General features: G+C 51.0%; 15 protein-coding genes across 15 annotated transcripts; 6 read left to right on the top strand and 9 right to left on the bottom strand.

Moving 5' to 3' along the window:
* Positions 1-860: 860 nt before the first annotated feature.
* Positions 861-2,141, bottom strand: B9G98_02412 (Ceramide glucosyltransferase; the record flags this gene model as incomplete). Its single annotated transcript, XM_024808969.1, has 1 exon — positions 861-2,141. One exon carries the CDS (start codon positions 2,139-2,141, stop codon positions 861-863), a length of 1,281 nt encoding a protein of 426 aa, XP_024664737.1.
* Positions 2,142-2,599: 458 nt separating this feature from the next.
* Positions 2,600-4,603, top strand: B9G98_02411 (Pyrimidine pathway regulatory protein 1; the record flags this gene model as incomplete). The annotated part of the gene is made up of 1 exon (XM_024808968.1): positions 2,600-4,603. The coding sequence occupies one exon, from the start codon at positions 2,600-2,602 to the stop codon at positions 4,601-4,603; it is 2,004 nt and encodes a 667-aa protein (XP_024664736.1).
* Positions 4,604-4,671: 68 nt separating this feature from the next.
* On the bottom strand, positions 4,672-5,040 carry B9G98_02410 (hypothetical protein; the record flags this gene model as incomplete). The annotated part of the gene is made up of 1 exon (XM_024808967.1): positions 4,672-5,040. One exon carries the CDS (start codon positions 5,038-5,040, stop codon positions 4,672-4,674), a length of 369 nt encoding a protein of 122 aa, XP_024664735.1.
* Positions 5,041-5,086: 46 nt separating this feature from the next.
* Positions 5,087-5,653, bottom strand: B9G98_02409 (Ribosome biogenesis protein RLP24; the record flags this gene model as incomplete). Its single annotated transcript, XM_024808966.1, has 1 exon — positions 5,087-5,653. One exon carries the CDS (start codon positions 5,651-5,653, stop codon positions 5,087-5,089), a length of 567 nt encoding a protein of 188 aa, XP_024664734.1.
* A 102-nt stretch (positions 5,654-5,755) lies between these two features.
* On the top strand, positions 5,756-6,079 carry B9G98_02408 (Mitochondrial import inner membrane translocase subunit TIM14; the record flags this gene model as incomplete). The annotated part of the gene is made up of 1 exon (XM_024808965.1): positions 5,756-6,079. One exon carries the CDS (start codon positions 5,756-5,758, stop codon positions 6,077-6,079), a length of 324 nt encoding a protein of 107 aa, XP_024664733.1.
* Positions 6,080-6,115: 36 nt separating this feature from the next.
* On the bottom strand, positions 6,116-7,228 carry B9G98_02407 (Ribosome-interacting GTPase 2; the record flags this gene model as incomplete). Its single annotated transcript, XM_024808964.1, has 1 exon — positions 6,116-7,228. The coding sequence occupies one exon, from the start codon at positions 7,226-7,228 to the stop codon at positions 6,116-6,118; it is 1,113 nt and encodes a 370-aa protein (XP_024664732.1).
* A 15-nt stretch (positions 7,229-7,243) lies between these two features.
* Positions 7,244-7,813, bottom strand: B9G98_02406 (hypothetical protein; the record flags this gene model as incomplete). Its single annotated transcript, XM_024808963.1, has 1 exon — positions 7,244-7,813. One exon carries the CDS (start codon positions 7,811-7,813, stop codon positions 7,244-7,246), a length of 570 nt encoding a protein of 189 aa, XP_024664731.1.
* A 98-nt stretch (positions 7,814-7,911) lies between these two features.
* Positions 7,912-8,880, bottom strand: B9G98_02405 (hypothetical protein; the record flags this gene model as incomplete). Its single annotated transcript, XM_024808962.1, has 1 exon — positions 7,912-8,880. One exon carries the CDS (start codon positions 8,878-8,880, stop codon positions 7,912-7,914), a length of 969 nt encoding a protein of 322 aa, XP_024664730.1.
* Positions 8,881-9,811: 931 nt separating this feature from the next.
* Positions 9,812-10,732, top strand: B9G98_02404 (Mitochondrial carnitine carrier; the record flags this gene model as incomplete). The annotated part of the gene is made up of 1 exon (XM_024808961.1): positions 9,812-10,732. One exon carries the CDS (start codon positions 9,812-9,814, stop codon positions 10,730-10,732), a length of 921 nt encoding a protein of 306 aa, XP_024664729.1.
* A 477-nt stretch (positions 10,733-11,209) lies between these two features.
* On the top strand, positions 11,210-12,400 carry B9G98_02403 (hypothetical protein; the record flags this gene model as incomplete). Its single annotated transcript, XM_024808960.1, has 1 exon — positions 11,210-12,400. One exon carries the CDS (start codon positions 11,210-11,212, stop codon positions 12,398-12,400), a length of 1,191 nt encoding a protein of 396 aa, XP_024664728.1.
* A 301-nt stretch (positions 12,401-12,701) lies between these two features.
* Positions 12,702-14,648, top strand: B9G98_02402 (Factor arrest protein 11; the record flags this gene model as incomplete). The annotated part of the gene is made up of 1 exon (XM_024808959.1): positions 12,702-14,648. One exon carries the CDS (start codon positions 12,702-12,704, stop codon positions 14,646-14,648), a length of 1,947 nt encoding a protein of 648 aa, XP_024664727.1.
* Positions 14,649-14,678: 30 nt separating this feature from the next.
* On the top strand, positions 14,679-16,436 carry B9G98_02401 (Spindle pole body component alp6; the record flags this gene model as incomplete). Its single annotated transcript, XM_024808958.1, has 1 exon — positions 14,679-16,436. One exon carries the CDS (start codon positions 14,679-14,681, stop codon positions 16,434-16,436), a length of 1,758 nt encoding a protein of 585 aa, XP_024664726.1.
* Positions 16,437-16,449: 13 nt separating this feature from the next.
* Positions 16,450-17,346, bottom strand: B9G98_02400 (Sphingolipid C4-hydroxylase SUR2; the record flags this gene model as incomplete). Its single annotated transcript, XM_024808957.1, has 1 exon — positions 16,450-17,346. One exon carries the CDS (start codon positions 17,344-17,346, stop codon positions 16,450-16,452), a length of 897 nt encoding a protein of 298 aa, XP_024664725.1.
* A 186-nt stretch (positions 17,347-17,532) lies between these two features.
* On the bottom strand, positions 17,533-19,149 carry B9G98_02399 (putative amino-acid permease C15C4.04c; the record flags this gene model as incomplete). Its single annotated transcript, XM_024808956.1, has 1 exon — positions 17,533-19,149. The coding sequence occupies one exon, from the start codon at positions 19,147-19,149 to the stop codon at positions 17,533-17,535; it is 1,617 nt and encodes a 538-aa protein (XP_024664724.1).
* Positions 19,150-19,542: 393 nt separating this feature from the next.
* Positions 19,543-20,832, bottom strand: B9G98_02398 (Ornithine aminotransferase car2; the record flags this gene model as incomplete). Its single annotated transcript, XM_024808955.1, has 1 exon — positions 19,543-20,832. The coding sequence occupies one exon, from the start codon at positions 20,830-20,832 to the stop codon at positions 19,543-19,545; it is 1,290 nt and encodes a 429-aa protein (XP_024664723.1).
* Positions 20,833-20,960: the final 128 nt, after the last annotated feature.

Below are 20,960 nucleotides of genomic sequence, written 5' to 3'. Positions count from 1 at the left end.
CCTTAAAATATGTCAATTGAATTTTTTTCTATACCTCATTTGGCCCAATTAGGCGCTTAGCATATCTTCAGACTTCACTCCACTGACCAATGAGCGTGTACCTAAATGTGTCTGGTTTGACCAATCAGAGCGCTGGTAAATCAGCTGGGACCGTACTTGCAGAATGCACTGAAATGTATATAAACGCACGTCCAGCACGGATATCTATCCAACACAACTACTACACTCTCAATTAAAAATGGCTTGCTGCAAAGGTGATAATAATGCTGTCTGCGACTGCGCTTCCGTCGCCCGCTGCTCTTGCGGCGCCCGCCCTGCTCAGAAGTGCACCTGCGAAAAGGCCTCTACCGAGAACGGTCCTGTCGCTGATCCCTGTGCCTGTGGCAAACGTCCTGCCAACAGTTGCACATGCAAGGACTCCGAGGGCAAGATCCTCGATGGTGAGACCGATTTCACCAACATGAAATAAATGAGGTTTCACACGTCGTGCATCGCGCGGCCCACTTATGCATTCAATAATTGTGTATTTATTAGCAGAAGCTGTACATACGAACTTCTAGTTTATGTGTTTAGCCTCGCCCTTATATATTTGGGCTGGTTTCGGCAAGGTGAACGGGAGGACCAGTACGCCAGATCAGACGCGTTCCAGACCTGATCAGGCACCTGATCAGACGCCAGATCAGATGCGTTCCAGACCGTACTCGGCACATGGTCTTTATTTAATAAGTTATGGAGGGATGAGGCCAGAGTGTCTTTGCAATGTCGTAGTGCAGTGGATCGAACGTCACAGCTGTCGACATATCGGTCCAAAGCACAATGAGGGTCTGTTTCATCAACTTTTTATGACTTAATGCTACATGCTAGTTTGTGATCTCTTCTGCGACTAGATCACGTCTGATTTTGAAAGGCCGATTCCGCCACTCGATCCGGGAGCCGCACATGGACTTTATCCAGATCGGCAAAGCCAACAACTCACGGCCGACCCATGTTGGCAGCCAGTCAGTCAATTTGCGAGGTTTGCCGCACATGGAGTGATCAGGACTAAAGTACTGTCGGGTAAAGAAGGGGCGGTTCTGGCCTGAGATGTTTGCGAAACAAGTAAAGTTGTGGAAGTTGAGATAGTCTATCGAACACCACAGAATGACATGAATGACTAGCCAGAGCCATGAGAATCCGCCGAACCAAAGGTTGCCTGCCGTCCAGGCCCCAATAAGTCCCGATAGCAGTACTTCGGTAGTGGGCTCAACTAGAGTGGCCGCCACAACCATGTGTTTACGCACGCGAATCCATCGGACTCTTCGGTCGATATATGCCTGAGCAGTCGCGTCTGCTATCGGTTGAATTGCTTGTTCGTTCGCTAAACGGGTTCTGAGGCCGGTGGACCAGAGTGCTTCAGCAATAAGATGGTCCTCAGAAATATACAGCGCGAACTTTTGCATGCCCTCGCCAAACAGCGAGCTCGTAGCTCTATCCAAGTCAGATCGACGATAGAGGTTAGATTTTCCAGTGACGCAGGGGGCAATGCCTAGCTCGTTGATGCCAGTGTAAAACTTGGAGTGCGATGTGAGAAGGTACATTTCCTCGAGTCTAGACCCCGAGCCGTGGCCCAATGCAACAGCAATAGGAACATGGTGGACCAATCCAACTTTTGGGTCAGCGAAATGACGGACAGCCCGGCCAAGCGTGTTCGGAGAAACCCAAACATTGGAGTCCAGCACCCAAAGTAAGTCGTGTTTTGCTGCCTTGAACCCCTTTGTTAGATTGTTGACTTTAGGATTAGGACCATAGCTTTCGTCGCCCACAAGAACCTTCGCGTCAGTATTCGGGAACTCGGCTAGCAGTTGTTGAACAACCTGGTACGCCGGATCATCTGCAGAAGCAAGACAAAAAATGAGCTCGAACGGGTATGACTGAACGAAAGATGATCTCAGACAGTCATATAAGAGGGGGTCAATTCCCTTCAGGGGTCTAAGAATGGTCACAGGTATCGGATCACCCTCGATCTCGGACGCTTTTCCCAAACTTTCGACACGTTTTGTTCGCTGGTAAATACCCCAAACGCCGAGAAGACTAATGAATACCACAAACGTATACCATGTAAAAAACACAGCACAAGTGGCTGTCCACGTATTCAGCGCCATACAGTATCAGCGTGACGAAATTTTTCAACCTAGTGCGCACGTTAGGCGAAGCTTGACTAAACGTGCGACCATCCCAGCACAAGGCCACATGGTGGGGGATCCGACGAGGCCTGGAGGCGGCCTGCGGGCAGCTATTTCCTGAAACCATCTTTTTAGGCGCTAAAATATCCCGAAGAGCTCGCATGAGATTTTGCTCCGATCTTGGGTCCCCTCGAGGCCCAAACGATGTCCATGCGGGGAAGGGGGGTTTCGAGCTTCTCAAATTTACGGTTTTTTTTTTGAGCAGCATGAGGTTAGGGTACGGTGGAGGATGCAAGATTAAGTGGAAAAAGGGCCTCTGAGATTCTCATAATCATTAGAGTTAGTCCCACTTCGTCCAGTTGAGGATTCGAAGACAAGAGCTGAGCAGGATTGAAACGCGTGAGCCGTGCGTAGCAATTCGATTCAAGTCACACGAAATGAAGGATACAGGAGCATCTCCGTTGGTAGCATGCCAACGCTGCCGACAGAAGAAAACCCGTTGCGATCGCGGGTTCCCTCGCTGCCGCCCATGCGAGAAATTTGACGAACCGTGCCTCACCATTGAGCCGTGGTCGGGGCGAGTGATTCCACGCTCGTATTTGAGCCGTCTGGAAGAAAGAGTGGCAGAATTGGAAATGAAACTGACCGAGCACAAGGAGGTCAAGACCACAACTAAGCCAGTCCCCCGCCCGGCAAACTCCACAAGCTTCCTAGGTGCGTCCTCCGGGCTCACGTTCGCTCGGATTTTGGGGTCCATTTTTCGCGAACAGGTAGGCTCCGAAGAGCCCCATACCAGAGTGTCCACTAACAACCTCTCAACCACGCCATCGGCTAAAAGTCGAACCACGGTCGCGCAGCAAGCGTCGCACATTCACCTGCCTGAGAAGGCAGTCGCAGAGGAGTATTTGGAGCGGTATTTTAATCTTTCAAACACCCAAATGCCTATTTTGCATAGAGAAGACTTCATCCAAAAGTATTTTGAGCCCGTGTACGGTCCGATTAGCCCGGGACTTAACCTGGGATGCACCTTCACGCAGCCCGCCCTGCAGACCTCTACGGCGCCACCTGGTCCCAACACACTCTACCAAAGACTATCTAAGGTTTCCTCATATCGGGACTTGTCTACGGAAGACCAGACGGCACTGTACTTTTTGCTACAGGTGTTTTCCATCGCCGTAGCCGGCCACATGCAGCTGTACCCCGCATACCTCCCCGAGCGACTGCAATTCCATGCAATGACAGTCTACGAGACTGCTGCCAAGTCTGAAGATGGCTATGAAGCTCTTCAGGCTGTTTTGCTGCTAGCGCTATATTCCGTTATGCGTCCTGCAGATCCAGGCATTTGGTATGTGATTGGTACAGCAATGCGCATGTGCGTCGAAATGGGCATCCACAACGAAGACCGCCGCAAGCGCCAGGTGTACGTTTCAAGTGGAGAGCCTGCGAACGATGCACTCCGTTTGGATATGGCACGTCGTTTATTTTGGTGTACTTATTCTCTCGATCGCCAGATATGCGTTTATCTGGGTCGCCCCAATGGCCTGGGAGATGAGTACATCAAAGTACCTTACCCTTCTTTAATTGACGATGCATATGTTTTGAAAGCAGCTGAACAGCACGGTACACTCCCCCACGCTACCACGGGACCCAGTTATAAGCACATTTCACTTGCATTCTTTCAGTTGCGGTATATTCAAGCCCGCGTCCAGCATGTGTTGTACGATTTGGCTGAGGTGCCGCGAGCATACGGTTCGCTGGAGCACTGGCGAAGTGAAATGATGCGTGAGCTCGACGAGTGGTACCGCAGTATTCCCACGGATGAACGCATCACAAACTGCCAGTTCAATGTTGGTATTCTGTCCCTCAACTATCACCAAACTCGCCTGCTTCTGTACGGCATGTCGCCGGCGGCCCCGCGGCCCTCGCCTGCAGACATGAACATGTGTGCGGATTCCGGGCGGCAAATTATTGAACTGTACCACCGACTATACACCGAAGAGCGCCTGAACTATACATGGGCAGCAGTGCATAACTTATTTTTTGCCGGCACCTCCTACCTGTATGTGCTGCATCATTCTGAGGACGAACGGCGAGTCACAAACTCCAAGTCCGTGCAGACGTTGATTGACGAGGCGTTGGCAGTCATGACATTTTTACAAAAGTACACCGACTCGGCCACGCCATGTCTCAATTCGCTGCGTCGACTGGCTGAGGCCACAGTGCGTCTCATGGTTTCGGAGAGTGAGAAAGTCGAACTCACAGAGTTCTACCACACATCCGACTCGGACGACCCCTTATCCAGTGGCAATGACAACAAGGTGTACGACTTTATTAGCCAGATGCAGCAATCGTTTATTTGGGAACCGTTCTTGGCCAACTCCGAACCGGCACCTCCCCATCCACACGACATTGACGAAAAGGGCCAGTTTTTGTCCATGTGAACCCGACACTTTATTCACTCTTAAGATAGTTTAAGACAATTTAAATAGATATAGACATTTCGATAGACTCACTGACTTTGGGCGCGTATTCTGGCCATTTTGAGCATCAGCTTGATGCATTTTGCGATTCGCCGCTGGCTCGTTGGATCCAGCAAGGTCTTCGGGTCCGAGGGCTCGATTTTGAGCATAACAAGGCTCCGATGCGCGTTCCATTCGCCAATTATTTTGACGAAATCGCCCTCCACGCCGTCGTAGGTGGCCAGGGGGCCAAAGTCCGCCCACACCTGGGATTGCTGGTCCAGGCTGCCTAGCAGTGCCTCAGAACCGCTGGAGTTTGTTGATAGCAATTGGGCATATAGATATACTACGTTTGTGCACATATAAAGGCCATCACGCGGGTTGACAGTCAGTAGAGTCTCCACATCTATCTGATACATGTCAGCAAGAGAAAAATAGACATTTGCATAAATGCACATAAATAAACTAAACACGAATCTTACGCTTAGGTTTACGCTTGACCAAGATGGGAATCTTCTCTTCCTCAGACACCGACTCGTCGATCTCCATGTCCTCCTCGTCGAGTTCAATGTCCTGTTCTTCCTGTTCGGCCTTTTGGGCAGCCCGGAGCAGCTCGACCTCGCGGCGACGCAGAATCTCGGGGTTTGCCTCGACAAGTTTGCGATCAAGCTCGAGCTGTCTGGCAGCATTGTCCTTCATGCGGTTCTTGTAGAATGCCCGCTCGCGCCGCTGGCGAATGGCTTCGATGCGGGTCATGGCGTCCATAGTCTCCTGAACAAGCTCGCGGTTGTAGCGAACAGGGATGTGGCGGCGCTGGTTGAACGCCAGAGTCGAATCAACCACCATTTCCTTGCCGGCAGCCTTGCGGAATGCCTTAGTCCACTTAAGTTTACGCGGGTTCCGCTTCAATTTGAAGTTCTTGTGGCACTTGGACCGGCAGAATTTAAACTCCTTGGCGTCGTTACGCACAAAAGTAATGCCATGGCCCGGATACACAGGCGATGAGCAAAAGTAGCAGGTCTCGATCCGCATTGAAAAATGTCAAGATGGAAGGGAAAAAAAAAAATTTCGAAATTTTTATTACAAATTCGCCCCGAAAAAAAACCTGACAAATTCACCTTGCAAACACTGAAAATGGCGTCCATCGTTGACTACGTCAAAGAGCACCCTGTGTTCTGTGGTGTCACTACCGTTGGCACCCTATGGGCTCTGAAACTTGCATTCTCGAAGAGCGGGCCCAAGGGCTTCTACAAGGGCGGCTTCGAGTCAAAGATGACCAAGAAGGAGGCGCTGCAAATCCTGAACCTGCGGGAGTCTACTCTGTCACAAAACCGCCTGAAGGAAAGCCACCGTAAAATCATGATCCTGAACCACCCGGACCGCGGCGGGTCTGCCTACCTTGCTACCAAGGTCAACGAGGCCAAGGCTCTGTTGGAGAAGAGCGGCATCAGACGTTGAGTTTTCATAAGTTATTTGTATATAAACCAATAAAAACTAGCCTCTAGTAAATAGACTCACTACGTCCTCGTCTTCGATAGCATGCCCCAGGCCGCATTTCTGCGGCGAGTGCTTCACAGATGTACCCCACACCATGGCGAACTTGAACTTGTCTTTGAAGTCCCGGTGTATCGTGTTGCAAAAATCTTCGACGGTGGATCGCTTCAAGCGTAAGATAACCGGCTCCTCGAGGTCCGGTTTGGAGCCCTTGGGCTTGGTATATACGCGAACCAGCTTCAGGTCTTCCCAAATGCGTTCAATCAAGTCCTGCAACCCAAGCGACTCGGACACCGAAACTACCGTAGAATGAGGCTGCCGCGCCAGGCGGTCTGTTTCCTCGAGTGACACAGCATCGATCTTGTTGTAGCAGTAAAGGCAGGGAATATATGAGCGGTGCTGCTCGTTGATGACATCGATAAAGTCTTCGACCGTAACCTCCGGGTCCCGCACCAGGACATCCGCGTTCATAATCCGGTAGTCTCTGAGAATACTGGCAATCATTTTCTCGTCAAGCTTCTGTGGTGGCTGGGCAAACGTGACTTTGATACCTCCAGTTTGTTTCAGCTTGAAGGTAACGTTGGGTCGCTCCTTGTTGAGCCGAATACCCACGGCTTCCAATTCGCGCTCTAAAATGGCTCTTTGGCTATCCGGTTTGGTGGCATCCAGCACCATCAAGATCAGATCAGCAGTCCGGGCAGTGCTGACGACCTGTCTACCACGACCTTTGCCTTCAGACGCTCCCTGAATAATGCCGGGCAGGTCAAGAACTTGAATCTCGGCGCCTTCGTATTCTAAAACACCAGGAACAGATGTGAGAGTGGTGAATGCATATTGAGCCACTTCACTCTTAGTTTTAGTGACTTTCGACAACAGCGAAGATTTACCTACCGACGGAAACCCAATCAAAGCTACTCGTGCATGACCACTTTTGGCGACTTCGAATCCCTGGCCAGCCGACGAAGAGCCGCCGGGGCCAGGCTCCAATAACTGCTGGCGATAACGCGCTAACTTGCCTTTCAGTAAACCAATGTGGTACTCTGTGGCTTTGTTTTTCTGCGTGCGCGCAAGCTCCTGTTGGATTTGCTCGATCTTTTCTGTGATGTTGACCATGACAAATTCTGTTTCTCACTCTTCGTTAGCGATATCTTCGAGCAGAAAGTTGACATTACGCCTTACGCGGGCTCGCCAGGCCTCTAGCTTGCGTACTTTTTCAACCACTTTTTCGTGTTCTTCAATTGGCACTTGGCCGGGGAGCGATAGCCGGTCCTGGTGGTAGAATCGCGACGGGATCGGAGTTCCCGGGGGTGAAATCGTTGAAGAAAGATGGCTTGTTTGCGACATGAGCGATTGAACTGCCTTTTGGTGAGGTGCTGGTGGGGTGATGAAAATGCCCATCTGTGCCCCATTCCGCGTCACGGTTGGCGGTGGTGGCATGGCATCGATCTCGCATGTGCCTCCCAAAAGGTATCCCAGCTGGTGCTTTTCATTGCTGTAGGGCGGATTTGGTTTCTTGGCCGTGGACGGCTCTGATACTGAATTGCGTCGTTTTGCGGCACCGGCTTTGGGGGTATTGGTTTGTGGGGGCTTACCGAAATTGGGCGACTGAGGACAGGTAGTTCCCTGCTGGTGTCTTTTGAAATTGAACGAACGGTGCGTAAAGTAACCACATTCGCATTTGAACTCGGGTTCTGGCATGTTGGTCGAACGTCAAGTTGCGAATGTGACGTACCACATTTTGGTGGTCCATGCAGGTTGAGGAAATTATGCATAATTATGTGTCTACAGTGGTATATTTAGTAGAGTTCGAAAACCTCAGACTCGGAGTCGGACTCGGAGCTTGAGCTCGAGCTCGAGCTGGAGCTGGAGCTGGAGCTGGATGAAGAAGAAGAGGTGGAGCTGGAAGTGCACTCACACTCGGAGCCACAATCAGCAGCAGGCTCAAGGTCACTCAAGTAAACAATCTCCTCCTCGTCATCAGAGCCGACTTCGTAAATAGAAACATCAGAGAACTCGTCCTCAGAATCGTCCTCGTCGTCAGACTCGGACTCGGAATCAGCAGCAGAAATGTCCTCGTCGCTGTCAGCATAAATCAAAACATCGCTGTCGAGCTCGCTCTCGGACATGTCGACATCAGAGTCCTCGATATCAGAGTGGACCTCGACGAATTCGATCTCGGAGTCGGTGTTGTCGCTGACATCGTCCGCTTCGGCCTGAGCCAAAACGGCCTCAACTTCCTCGGAGTCCAGCTCGCTGTCGTTGGGATCAATCTCACGGTCGGAGTCGTCGTCTGAGTCCTCCTCAGAGGCAGAAGCGATTTCCTCTTCGAATTCCTGTTCAAGCAGCTCTGCGACCTCGCCCAGCAAGTCACTGACGGCAGCAATGTAGAAGGCAACGCGGCGGCGGAAACGCTGGTTTGCCTTGCCATAGGCACGGGACAAAATGCTCTCCAAACGGGCCTGGAGCTCCTGGAGCAGGTCAGCGAAGGTGGAAAGGAACTCAGCATCACCCACTACAGAATCGAGATCCAGCTCAGCGCAGCGGTCGAAAATCTCAAAGCACTCGGCGGCTTCGTACTCCAGAGCAAGCTTCTTGTTGGAGGGCTTGGGTGGCAAGCTCTCGGTGGCCTTGCTCACCTTTGAGCGTTTGGAAGCGGGCTTGGAGGCCTTGTGCGACTTTGAGCGGCGGGCGTTAATTTTCTTGGAGTAGCGATCGAAGTCGTTGTCCGAGTCTTCCGAATCAGTAGAAACGTAGTAGTACGGCATGATCAGATGGTAAGTTGACAAATGGATCACGCCTGTTTATATAGCTAATATGCTTGCATAAAGATTTTTCACCTGGGACGCAGTGGCTGCAGTAATCCTGCAGTAACCCGAACCTTCTTGAACAAAAACAGGCAAACAGCAACACGATCTGCAGTATGTAAATTAGACAGATGGGTTAGCGAGTTCCTCGGGAGATGCGGGCGGTTCAGCGAGGGAAAGAAAAATGGAAATTGTATTTTGAATCCCCTGCTATTCCTCTGCATTTCCCAGTCCACTCGCCTCACGGTAGCCATCCTGACGTAACCTGGCTGTAGTGAAGGCAACGGTGCAAATTTTCAACATTTCCACCACCATTCTCGACTGACTAATCGGCGAAATCTGAAAGATCAAGCACTGAACTGGCCAGTCTATAGCTCACCCCCCATGGCGAAGCTGACAGGACTACAACGGGACGTGGTGCATTTCTACCGGCAATGTATAAGGACGTGCTACCAGAAGCAGCCAGAGTACCGCCGGGACTTTCTTGAGTTCACGCGGCAGGAATTTGAAAAGCACCGGGACCTCGAGCGCAAAGACATCACAACCATTGAGTATCTGTTACGCACTGGCCACCGAAAATTAGAAATGTTTTCCAATCCCAACCTGCGAAAGATCCACTAGAACGTCACTTCTCCTCAGACCTACAACCCGCTATCTAGATAATCAATCACATGTATTTTTCTACATCCTCGGTTCGCATTCCAGCAATTCGGTACTCGCGGTGATCTTCATGTGAAATAGTTCGGGCCCTTCTGGTCCCCCCCGCCAGGTTACCTAACCGAAAGCCGCCAGCTGACAGGTGGACCTCGGAAGTTACCCCAGCTTTCACGAGTTATTATAAATACCCAGCCGAGCGGAGTTCGACAGACTCCTCCACTCCGTCAAGTTGAAGATGTCAGACGCACCCGATTCCGCTATGGAGATTGAAAGCTCTCAGTCCAACTCTGCTCTCGTCGGCCAGGTTAAATCGTTTGTTGCTGGTGGTGTAGGCGGCATTTGCGCTGTTCTGACCGGCCACCCCTTCGACCTGGTCAAGGTCCGCCAGCAGACCGCCAGCTCTCCCCTGAGTGCCATTGGAGCCGCCAAGGCGATTCTTACCAAGGACGGCCCGCGTGGTTTCTACCGGGGTGTTGCCGCGCCTCTTGTTGGCGTGACCCCCATGTTTGCAGTGTCCTTCTGGGGTTACGACGTTGGCCAGCGCCTTGTCCGGTCGGTCACCGGCACCGAGGCGAGCAAGAAGCTGTCGATTGCTGAAATTTCGGCTGCCGGCTTCTTCTCGGCCATCCCCATGACGGCCATTACTGCTCCCTTTGAGCGGGTCAAGGTCATTCTGCAACTCCAGGGACAGGGCAACCTCAAGGAGGGCCAAAAGCAGTTCACCGGCGCTATGGACGTCGTCAAGCACCTCTACCGCGAGGGCGGCATGAAGTCCGTTTTTAAGGGCAGCGTGGCTACTTTGTCTCGTGATGGCCCGGGATCTGCCCTGTACTTTGCTGCTTATGAGTACATCAAGCGCAAGGGCGCTGATGCCGACGGCAACGTGCCGCTGTCGACGATTGTTTTCGCCGGTGGTATGGCTGGTATTGCAATGTGGGTACCTGTGTTCCCTATTGACACTATCAAGTCTAACCTGCAGTCGAGCGATAAGCCACAATCGATCGCCCAAGTCACCCGGTCTATTTATCAGCGCGGGGGCATGAAGGCCTTCTTCCCTGGCGTGGGTGCCGCCTTGGCCCGCTCGTTCCCTGCAAACGCCGCGACCTTCCTTGGCGTCGAGATGACCTACAAATTCTTCAACGGCGTTGGTCTTTAAAACTATGGGGAAACGTATACATACATTATACACTTTATAGAGCGGTATTTGTTGAGCAAGGTGCGCTATCACTGCAGTCGCATGCAGTGGGCGGAGGGGAGATTGTCAACGATGGGCTCAGGTGTGGAACTTGTCATTGCAGGATTCTGGGCTGGAGCACCGCCCTTATCGCAGCGATTCAAACGCCCCTCATGCAATCTGCACGTCCTACCCCGCCCTGCAGATAACGTCCCCCAACCCCAACATAGTTTGTCTCGTTTGGCCCTCCCTTGCACACCAGACCTAGTCGAGCCCTGCACCGCTTGCCCATCACCGATGGTATTTCTTGCGGTGGCAACGGCCGATCGGCAATCTCGTTAAACCACGCACAACGGCCGACGCCATATATCTTACCTAATGGCAAAGCGATCACCTGCACGGCCTCACCCAGACTTGTTATTTGGGCATTCTCTCATCCTACTCCATGAGCAACACATTATGACAGCCTGCAAGATCCAGATACAGCTATTCTCGTCACAGCATGTGACCTCCAATGATGTTATTCAAGGGTGCGTGCTGCTCGACATATCCAGGGACATTTTCGTCAGGGCAATTGCGATCAAGCTCGAAGGTGTCGCCTCGACATTTGTAACGTTAGGGCCCTACTCTTCTCACACGCAAAAGTACAAGGAGCTGTATCAAAAGTTCGAGCTTCTGGAGATTCAGCAAGAGCCAATGACCTTCAAAAAGGGTCAGTACATGTACCCATTTGAGTTCACGGTTCCTGAGCAATTGCCGCCTTCGTTCACCCACTCGTTTTCTAATCGTATTGACTACTTCTTAAAGGCCACAGTCAGTCGTCCGGGAATTTCGTGCAACTACAGAACTATTCTTGCTCTGTACCACACTCCAAGCGTGCCATACCGCAACGAAGACTGGTCGTTTGAAACGAAGGTCGTACATGTTCTGATTGATCCAAAACAGGTATCAGCGCCGTACAAGTCTCTTGATATTAAGGCAATCAATAGCCACTTGCTCCAATCGGCCCCGGGCCCGCCCCAGCAAGCGGTCGTACAGATAACCAACAACAAGCTGCTGTGCGACGCCTTGGATACCTCGCCACCTGTCACAGAAATTTCAAACGGCGACAAAATTGAACGCCCGCGGTGGGGCTTTTTACATAAATGGCGCGGCCGCAAAGCTTTCAACCTGCAAGTGGACGCCTGGTTCATGCCAGAAGGCCTGGTTGTGGGTGAGCAGTTGCCTTTGAAGTTGTTTATCCATGTTAGAGAGGCCATGGTCCTACTGCAGCTCTCGATGCTCCGGGTGGCCTTTGAAGTCAAGACCGAATTCCGGGCCGAGGGCCAATCCCACAAAGATACGAGGGAGCTGGAGATTCTGAAACTCGACGAAACAGTAAAATTGGCCTCCTCCCCCATAATTGACATCTCGCATCTGCTACGGGACCTTAGAGTGCCGGCAGACTTCACCCCGAGCTTCAGGGGCCACACCATGCGCAGAAGCTACCGACTCAAGCTGTCCATGCGGGTCAACTCTAGCATCTCCCGTACCACGGCAATGTTCCGTAATGAAGTCAAGATTTACTCGAACGTTGAAACTGAAGCATTGCCTCTGTACGAGCCGCGATGCCAGATGAGCTTGCCTATGTACGATTCGGTAGCAGTTTAATCGTTTGTTCCATATTTATATACATGCTCATTCTTTTAATTTATTTCCGCTTTCTTGATTTCCACTTCTTCATGAACTTCTGTGTCTCGGCTGCCTCTCCGTCAACCTTGAGATCCTCGATAAATGCCATGTTGACCATTTTGAGCCCGTGGCCGTCGCGAATAGCTAGCACCCGTTGCTTGTAATAACAGCCTAGAACCTCTCCCTGGAATTCAAAGCCTTTACCTCGAATTGAAGCATTCATGCTCTCTTTACACATGACGTGATATGATTCTTAAACTTAGTTCTGCTTGACTCAGCGATGGCCAGCTTGTTTGAGGTAGATGGCTCTGAGCTGTCCACCGAGTCATTTAGCTCCTTGGCGATTGACGAAGTACAGGACGAGTTGTCTGAGGAGCGTGCAGACTCGCCACCTTTGCGAACGGCTTCTGACCTCGATAAGGCGGATGGGATAGACGGTCCTCGCAGAACTTCCACAGAGACTGGGCGCGGTAGGACTCAGGAAATCACCTCTTCTTTCAAAGTAATACCCCAAATTAACTACACGTTACGGTATTGGCATGGGTTGGACTGCGAACTCGACGAGTGGTTCAGCTCGTTGCCAGATGCTGCCTCGTTCTTGGGCAAACTCGTGTACTGTGATCCACTCGAAAAAGCCGAGGTGGAAAGAGAGCTAATTGCAGCTGAGATTTCTGGAGACTTTTCAAAACTACTGTATTTTGCATTGGGTACCTTTGAGCCCTGGAATTCGTACGATCAGCACCGGGCTGCGGTGGTTCGCCATTGCGAGTTTCTAAACAAACACAATGCATTGGACAGGCTGGATCCGAATTCCGATGATCTTCATGAACTCTCCTTAATTTTTGTTCTGGTTTCCGTGTGTCTGGATACAGTCGGAGCTACTCTGCGTCGCTTGGCGTTTGCTCAAAAACTCATGCACAGACTTGCGTCTTTCCGGTGGGCTGAGACGTTAGAAATTGGACCACACGCAATGCTACTACGAGTTTTGCTATTGGCTGTCTTTGGACTGGAAAACGAAATGCACGAAAGCCAAGAATACTTGTACAAATCATGCGGCGCCGAATTGGGCCTAAACTCTGATGAAGTCATGGCCACTCCTCTAGATTATGAAGGGTTTCGCGAACAGATAATGGCTCGGTATCCGTCATATATCCCCCCAGAGGCCGACCCGGAAACAAAACTATCTGCGTACGAACGCCCTCCCCCAAAAGCTGTAATGCCTAACTTGGTCACAGTTGACGTGCCAACCAGCATTGAAGAAGCTTGCGAACTCTTCCACAAAAAGACAGTTAGGACTCCCGAAGTTGTGCAATTCTGGGAAGAACAACGAAGGTTCCTCAACGGGGTTCCTTCGGCCACAGCGCTGCCCGCCGATACTCCAGAAAGCTTAAAACGGGTGGATGAGGTCTACAATGATACACTGATCATTCTAAAATCATTCTGCACTGTTTTACTCAACTTTATTCTTCAGGAATCTTCAGCAGAGGACCGCTCAGGTGGAGGTTTACATTCGGCCTGCATGATTTTTTGTATTCTGCTGAGATGGTATCGGTTGTCGAACATTTTCAAATTTGAATTTCTAGCTGCAATCATGTTCGATTTGCAGTTCCACTTGATCGCCTTCAAATATTGTGCAAACCATGCCATTTTGGAGACAGTGTTAGCCGACACTAAGCCACCAACAGGGTTCTGGGCGATCACAAAACAACTAAACGATGGAGCTAGTCTGCCCAATGAAATTTATGGGCTTGATGAAAAGCGTGTGGGAAGTATTAACAACTCAAAGTCAGACTGCGTGTCCGACGGCATCAAAATCGAGAGCTTTTCACCAAGAGCCCTTGAGATATTTATTGCATTGGTTGGCAACACCCGAGCGATTATCAGTGATAAGACGCAGAGAATCATCATCGTTGCCGAACTGCCTGCAGAGTCACTAAAGCAATTGCTGCTTGTGTACAATCGGCAATTATGGATCGAGGCGTTGCAGATCTTCAAAATGCAAGCCCCGCTGAATGGGAAAAAATGGAGATCGATGAATATGGAGCTGATCTCGGCCATCTACCTGCACTGTCCGTCCAAACTTAACGACAATTGGCTTTCTGGCCAGGACCTCAGTGGGGAAATCAAGGTGGCGGCATCGCAAGAAGAAACGTTGCGCAACATGATTGAGTTTTATAATTCGAGCCGTTTGAATCTAGAAAAACGCGAAACTTCTTTCTTTGCATAGCCTTTCCAAACTCTCCCGCTTACTACTCAGATGGGCGCTCAAGATGCCAATGTGCCCGCCAAACTATATAGCACAGGTGAGCACACAATAATTGATGATCTTCCATACACGCTACAGGGCATAGAAACTGAGCATCACAAGTGGATAGAGGCGGAATGCGCTCTGTTGCTACCTGTTCTCGGGCTGCCATTACTCAAGACCGCACACAGCTTGGCAGAGCCAGCAATCCTGTCCAAATGGCTTCGAAGTGTGGTTTCGCAGCCCCCTAATGGGTTGGTGACCCAAGCACTGTTTAATTCTATTGATGAAGAACTTCAGCAGTATCTTATATTTATTGGAGCAGTTGAAAAACGCGTCAGAGCGCGAACTGACATTACTCTTAGCGACTGCGTGGTTATGTTGCAGCAGCCGGTTTTGGCGCTCAGACTTTTGTATACGATCGTGCTGGAGTGCCAAACCTTGGTTGGTGGGCAGATTATGTCCCTTTTGCACCGGTACACAAGGCACGGGAACCAGTTTGTTTCTAGCTTTTGCCAAAGACTACTTGACAAGGCTACGGTACCCTTTGACGACTTTTTGAGTAACTGGGTGGGATCTGGAACATTGAACGATCCATACGGTGAGTTTTTTGTTCAAGTCGCGGATGTCCATTCGAGGTGGTCTGGTCGATTCGATTTCCTGGCGCAACTTGTTCCCGAGTCGATGAAGCAAACAGATGCCAAACGGGCATTCGATGTTGGCAAAGCACTTTACTTTTTACGGAGCCTGTGTAATGATGATAGGTTCATTGTGCAACGCGAGTCCAAAGATGCGAAAGGCGAAACGCTGATCAACCAGAACTTCAACAGCGTCATTGAGCATGTCAACAATCAGTTAGCGACCAAGTTCCAATTGAGCATCCATTTACAAGCCTTGAAGGACTACATGTTACTGAACAAAGGAGATTTTGTGGAGAATCTATTGCGAGAATGTGGAGAGCTCCTGGCCCAACCGGCCGAGAATCTTGTTCGGCATCAGCTAACCACGGCTTTGGAAACTGCCATCTATACGTCTAATGCTCAGTTCGATCCTCCACAAGTTTTAAAACAGCTGGATGCTCGAATGCTGGGGTTGGGCGAAATGGCCTGGCAAGTTTTCACCATCCACTACCAAGTTCCGTCACCTCTGGATGTGATTGTTGACGAAAGAGCTATGCGAACGTATCTGCAAATATTCAATTTTTTGTGGCGAGTCCGCTATGCATCGTTTGCGCTGTCTAATATTTGGCGCAGCAGAATCATGTCTGCTCGCGGCAGCCTGAAGGCGCTCATTGTCGAACAAGGAATCCAAGAAGAATGGCAATCGGTGGTCGATGGATGGCAAATAATGACGCAGTTCGTCAATGAGCTCCAGCTGTATATCTATACCGAAGTCATACAAGGAGCATGGAAAACCATGAACGCCAAACTAGCAAAGCTGGCTACGCTGGACGAAATCATCAAAGCCCATCGAGACTATCTCGAGATCATCAAAAGCCGGATCATGTTTGGGGCCGGAGAGACCGTAATTGAGCTTCAAGAGCTTTTGAACGGCGTCTTGGAGTTCTGCAGGTCGGCCGCCAACATGCATATTTATATTTCTCACCGCCAGGTCGACCGCCAACGCGAGGCATTCACTGCTATCTACGACCAAGTTCTACAAAGCCAGGCGCAGTTTGTTAGCCAGGCAGAAAAGCTCTTGATGAAACTGGATCAAGATAATCAGTCGTTTTCAACCAGGTTGAATTTTAATAGTTATTATCAGTTATAAGTTAGGCTGGTTTTTACTCAGCTTTGGCTTTAGTTTTCAGGTTCTCGAGGCGCTTGCGCTTGTTGGCCTCGATGTACTCTTCAGTTTTCGCGTACTTTGAGCCAAGTAGCGTGTCCCAATGCACAAAGAACGGCTGGCTGAAGTTGGTCTTGATGCCAAAGTGCTGGTGGTGAATGTCGTGATAGGTGGCCCGGTTGGGGAAAATGATTTGCAAAGGGTCCCAGGGGAGCTCGTAGCCGCAGTGGTCGTCAACAGTTTTAAGGGTCGAGAACGTGTACATGAACACCAGCTCGCGAGGAGACATGCCTGTGACGAAGCCAGCGACGGCGGCACTCAGAGTGTCTAGCAAGAAACCTTCGATCAGCGAGTTGTAGAGAGCCCCAAACGCGTAGGGCACGTACAAACGGTGATGTACAGAGTGGAACTTGCGATAGCACCACATGTTTGTGTGCATGTAGCGGTGCAAGGCGTACTGCCAAGTATCCAATACAAAAAAGGCGGCAATTAGGCGGAAGAAAGGGAAGACGGCCCAGTACAGATAGTAGGCCACGTTGTGCGGGATGTTGTAGTTCGTGGCCAGCTTCCAGACCTCGTATTCCTCGTGTCCTGTCGTGTACGGCGATTCGAAATAGTTGACCACCAACCCAGCAAAGAATTGCACGGTTTGCTCGGAGATAACAGCACGAATGACCTGGCCCATGGTGGCCTTATTTTTCTTCTCCAGCTCTTCCGGCGTGTGGATGCGGTACTGTTCAAACAGGTTGTGGGTGTCAAAGTAGTGGAACATGCTGCAGAAGACCCAGTAGCCCACAACGGGCGCGATGAGCGCGAGCAGCTCGTCACTCATTCCCGGAACGAGGCCCTTCGGGCGCACCGCGTAAATCGGGGGTGGCGGAATCGTCGAATTCATGATGGCGTGGTCTGGATGATCCAAGCTGAATAAATATTAGACCTCCCAGACAGGTGACGAGATGAGCCTCGAAGCAAAACCCCTTAACCTGTAAGGGGGAGAAAAAAAAAAAAGAGGGGACAGGGTTTCTTTCCACGGTTCGGGGAGAGGTTATACTAAATGAGTTAAATATTTTACTATACAAATCTAATCGAGCTTTTCGTCTTTGACTTCGCCACGAACGTCGATTCGGGTCGCAATTTCCGGATCCGGAGCAGTGCCCTGGGGGCCGCGGTACTTTTTCTTACCGCCCAGCTGCCAAAACACCAGCGAGAAGCCGAGGATTCCAAAGAAGAAGGCGACTGCATAATTCATATTTTCGGCAGTGACGGGGATGTTGGTGGGCAGGAAGAAAATCACAGACACAAACAGCGTCCACAGACACGCCCAGCCATTGACGACGTACGAGAACTTGCCGAGGTTCCAGGGTCCGGTCTGGAAGAGGTCTGGGAAGAGCATCTTACCAAGAATAGGCACGGCATACGACCAGTCTAGAGCAATTGCGCAGACATTAAAAATAGCGTTGATTGTGGTGGTGGATCCAAGGGCGATAAGATTGATGGCAATACACATGGCCGTGTTCAGCCAAACGGCGTAGATAGGGGTCTTGGTCTTGGAGTTGACCCGGTACCAGATATGGCTGAACGGCAGCATCTTGTCGCGAGCCTGGGCCCAGGTCGTACGCGAAGCTGCGTGCAGTGCAGACACACCGACAAAGTTCATAACAAGGAACATCGCAACCGTGTAGAAGATACCACCGCCCTTTCCAAGGCTGTTGTAATAGATCTGGGCAACTGGCTGGGAAGAGTTGAGGATCTGGATAGGGTCACCCATGCAGAAAGCAAGGACAATGTTGTACAGAATGCCCAGAACATAGGTGAAGATCATAGCCGTCGAAATAGCCCAGGGTGCTTTGCGTTCGGGCTCTTTCATCTCTTCGCAAATGTGCGCAGTGGCATCGTAGTCGGTCATAGTCCAAGAAACAGACAAGAAGCCAAACAGGAACGAAAACCCAAGAGGCGTCCAGCCAGAGTTGCTCTCGATATGAGTGAAAACATAGGTCGCGTCGTGCTTGTCGTGGGTCTTTGCAAGTAGGGCAATGGCACCGGTGAACAAGCAGCCAAAGTGGAAAACAACATAAAAGTTGGCCAGTCGTTCCAGGTATCTGGTAGGGAAAGAGTTGACGCACCCGTGAAAAACGAGAATTGCCGCCATAACTCCCACAGTATGGTTAGCGGTAGGTGTGTAGCTGGGATTGCCCATTTGCACTGCAGAAAGAAGCATCTGGGCCGCACCAAAGTCACTCGAAGCCACGCCGGCAATTTGGCCAAGCAAGTTCATGTATCCTACACACCAGCACATGACCGGAGCCCAATCCTTGGGGAATACCTTGGAGCAGGCGTAATAAAGACCGCCAGAAGTAGGGTAGGCCGAGACGATTTCAGCGACGGAAAATGCAATGCACAAACAGCCGAAGCCCGAAATGACCCAACACCAAACCGCCGCGGCAGCACCACCGGCCTCCAGAGGGTAAATAAACGTGGTGCCAATAGTAGCCATCAGCCCGGAAATCGACACCGCAAAGGAGAACGCAGAAAACATTGTGAACTCCCGCTTCAGCTCTGACTCGTACCCCAGCTCGACAAGAATGCGGTCAGCACTGTTTGCAGTGGAAAACGAGCTCTCAACATCGCTAGTAGCCGACTGTTCTCTAACAGTCCAGTCTTCGGGTGATCCAGGCGCTTTTGCTTCCTCGACCTTCATCTTCGCTGCTTGACAAGTCTTAATAACCCAATTACAGCTTATAGTGCGGTGACGTTTATCGATCCTCTCTGGTTATATAATGAAATTTTTTTACATTTCGCTCCGAAGCCGTCCGCCTGGATATATCCGAGGTCACGGCCTCAATGAGTACATTATGGCAATCGGTGTGCAAGGGATGGTACAAGTGCGTCGGGGATGGATTTGCCAAGCAGTATTTTCAAGATTCTTCGCAAAGATGCCCTGCCAATTTCCTCGGATTCTTCCCAGTCTATTGCGGGTAAGGGTAATTTAATCTAATGCACGATGCTAAGAGTTTGCAGGCGGGGCCAGGCGTAGCAGGAGAGCCAATTCTTAGCGGAGCTATTTGGCCCCTAGATAATAAAACTATAGAAATTAATGGCCCTCGGCCTTGGGTGCGTTGGGCAGCTCGCGGACGCACTTGGAAATGATGTCAAGACCGCGGTCGATGTCGGCCTCGGAAATAACCAGGGGCGGAGCCAGACGAATAATTGTGTCGTGAGTAGGCTTTGCAAGTAGTCCATGCTCCTTCAAAAGCAAGCAGAGGTCCCATGCGGATCGGCCGTTGGCTTTAGAGCTGTCGACAACCACGGCATTGAGCAGACCCTTGCCGCGGATCTCAGAAATGATTCCGGTCTCCAACAGGGGTTCAAGGCCCTTGCGGAACCGCTCACCAAGAGTAGCAGCTCGCTCAACCAGGTTTTCGTCCTTGACGACCTGCAGGGCAGCAATGGCTACTGCGGAAGACAGCGGGTTCCCGCCGTACGTGGAGCCATGTGTACCGGCCCCAAAGCACAGCATGATCTCTTTGGAGGACAAAACAGCAGAAGCAGGAGTAATACCGCCAGACAGCGCCTTACCCAAAAGGACGACGTCGGGCTTGATGCCATAGTGCTCAACACAGAGCAGTTTACCCGTGCGGGCAATACCCGTCTGGATTTCATCAGCGATCAGCAAGACATTGTGCTTTTTGCAGAGCTCGGCAACGCGAGGGAAGTAATCGTCGTCAGGAACAACAATGCCCGCCTCGCCCTGGATGGGCTCGAGAATAATCGCAGCGATCTTGTCGCCAGCAGCTGCCATAGCCTCCGCGATGTCCTCGATACGGTTGTAGCGCAGAGGCTTGCCAGAGCCAGGAATAACGGGGCCAACGTTCTTCACATACGGTCCGTATTCAGCACGAGCCTCGGGATCAGTCGACATGGACACAATGGCAATGGTGCGGCCATGGAAGTTGTCGGTAGCGGCCAGAACAATCGCCTCGTTCTCGGGGATGCCCTTCTTCTGGTAACCCCACTTGCGAGCCAGCTTCAAAGCAGTCTCCACAGCCTCAGCACCAGTATTCATAGGCAGAAGCATCTCGTAACCAAAGTACTCGCAAGCATACTTGGCGAAAGAACCAAAGATGTCGTTGTGGAAGGCGCGCGAGCTCAGAGTAAGACGCTGGGCCTGATCACACAGAGCTTTGACAATCTTGGGGTGGCAGTGGCCCTGGTTGACGGCGGAGTACGCCGACAAAAAGTCAAGGTACTCTTTTCCCTCAGGATCCCAAACGTGAGCACCCTCGCCTTTGGCGAACACCACCGGCAGAGGATGGTAGTTGTGAGCCGAGTACTCGGTCTCGAGTTTGATGGCTTCGGCGCTGGACACGTTGAATTCAGACATGGTAAGATGGTTGGGTAAATAGCCAATGACTACTTTTTATATTCGTTCTTTTCGTACCCCTATGTGCAGGAGATGGCGATACTGCAACCCTATGTGCAGGAGCTGGCGAGTCACGTGAGCACAGCGAC

This window comes from Wickerhamiella sorbophila (assembly GCF_002251995.1).
Source record: "Wickerhamiella sorbophila strain DS02 chromosome Unknown contig3, whole genome shotgun sequence".
Taxonomy (NCBI): Eukaryota; Fungi; Ascomycota; class Dipodascomycetes; order Dipodascales; family Trichomonascaceae; genus Wickerhamiella; species Wickerhamiella sorbophila.
The sequence above is the reverse complement of the archived record's forward strand: the minus strand, read 5'-3'. Positions and strand labels throughout refer to the sequence as shown.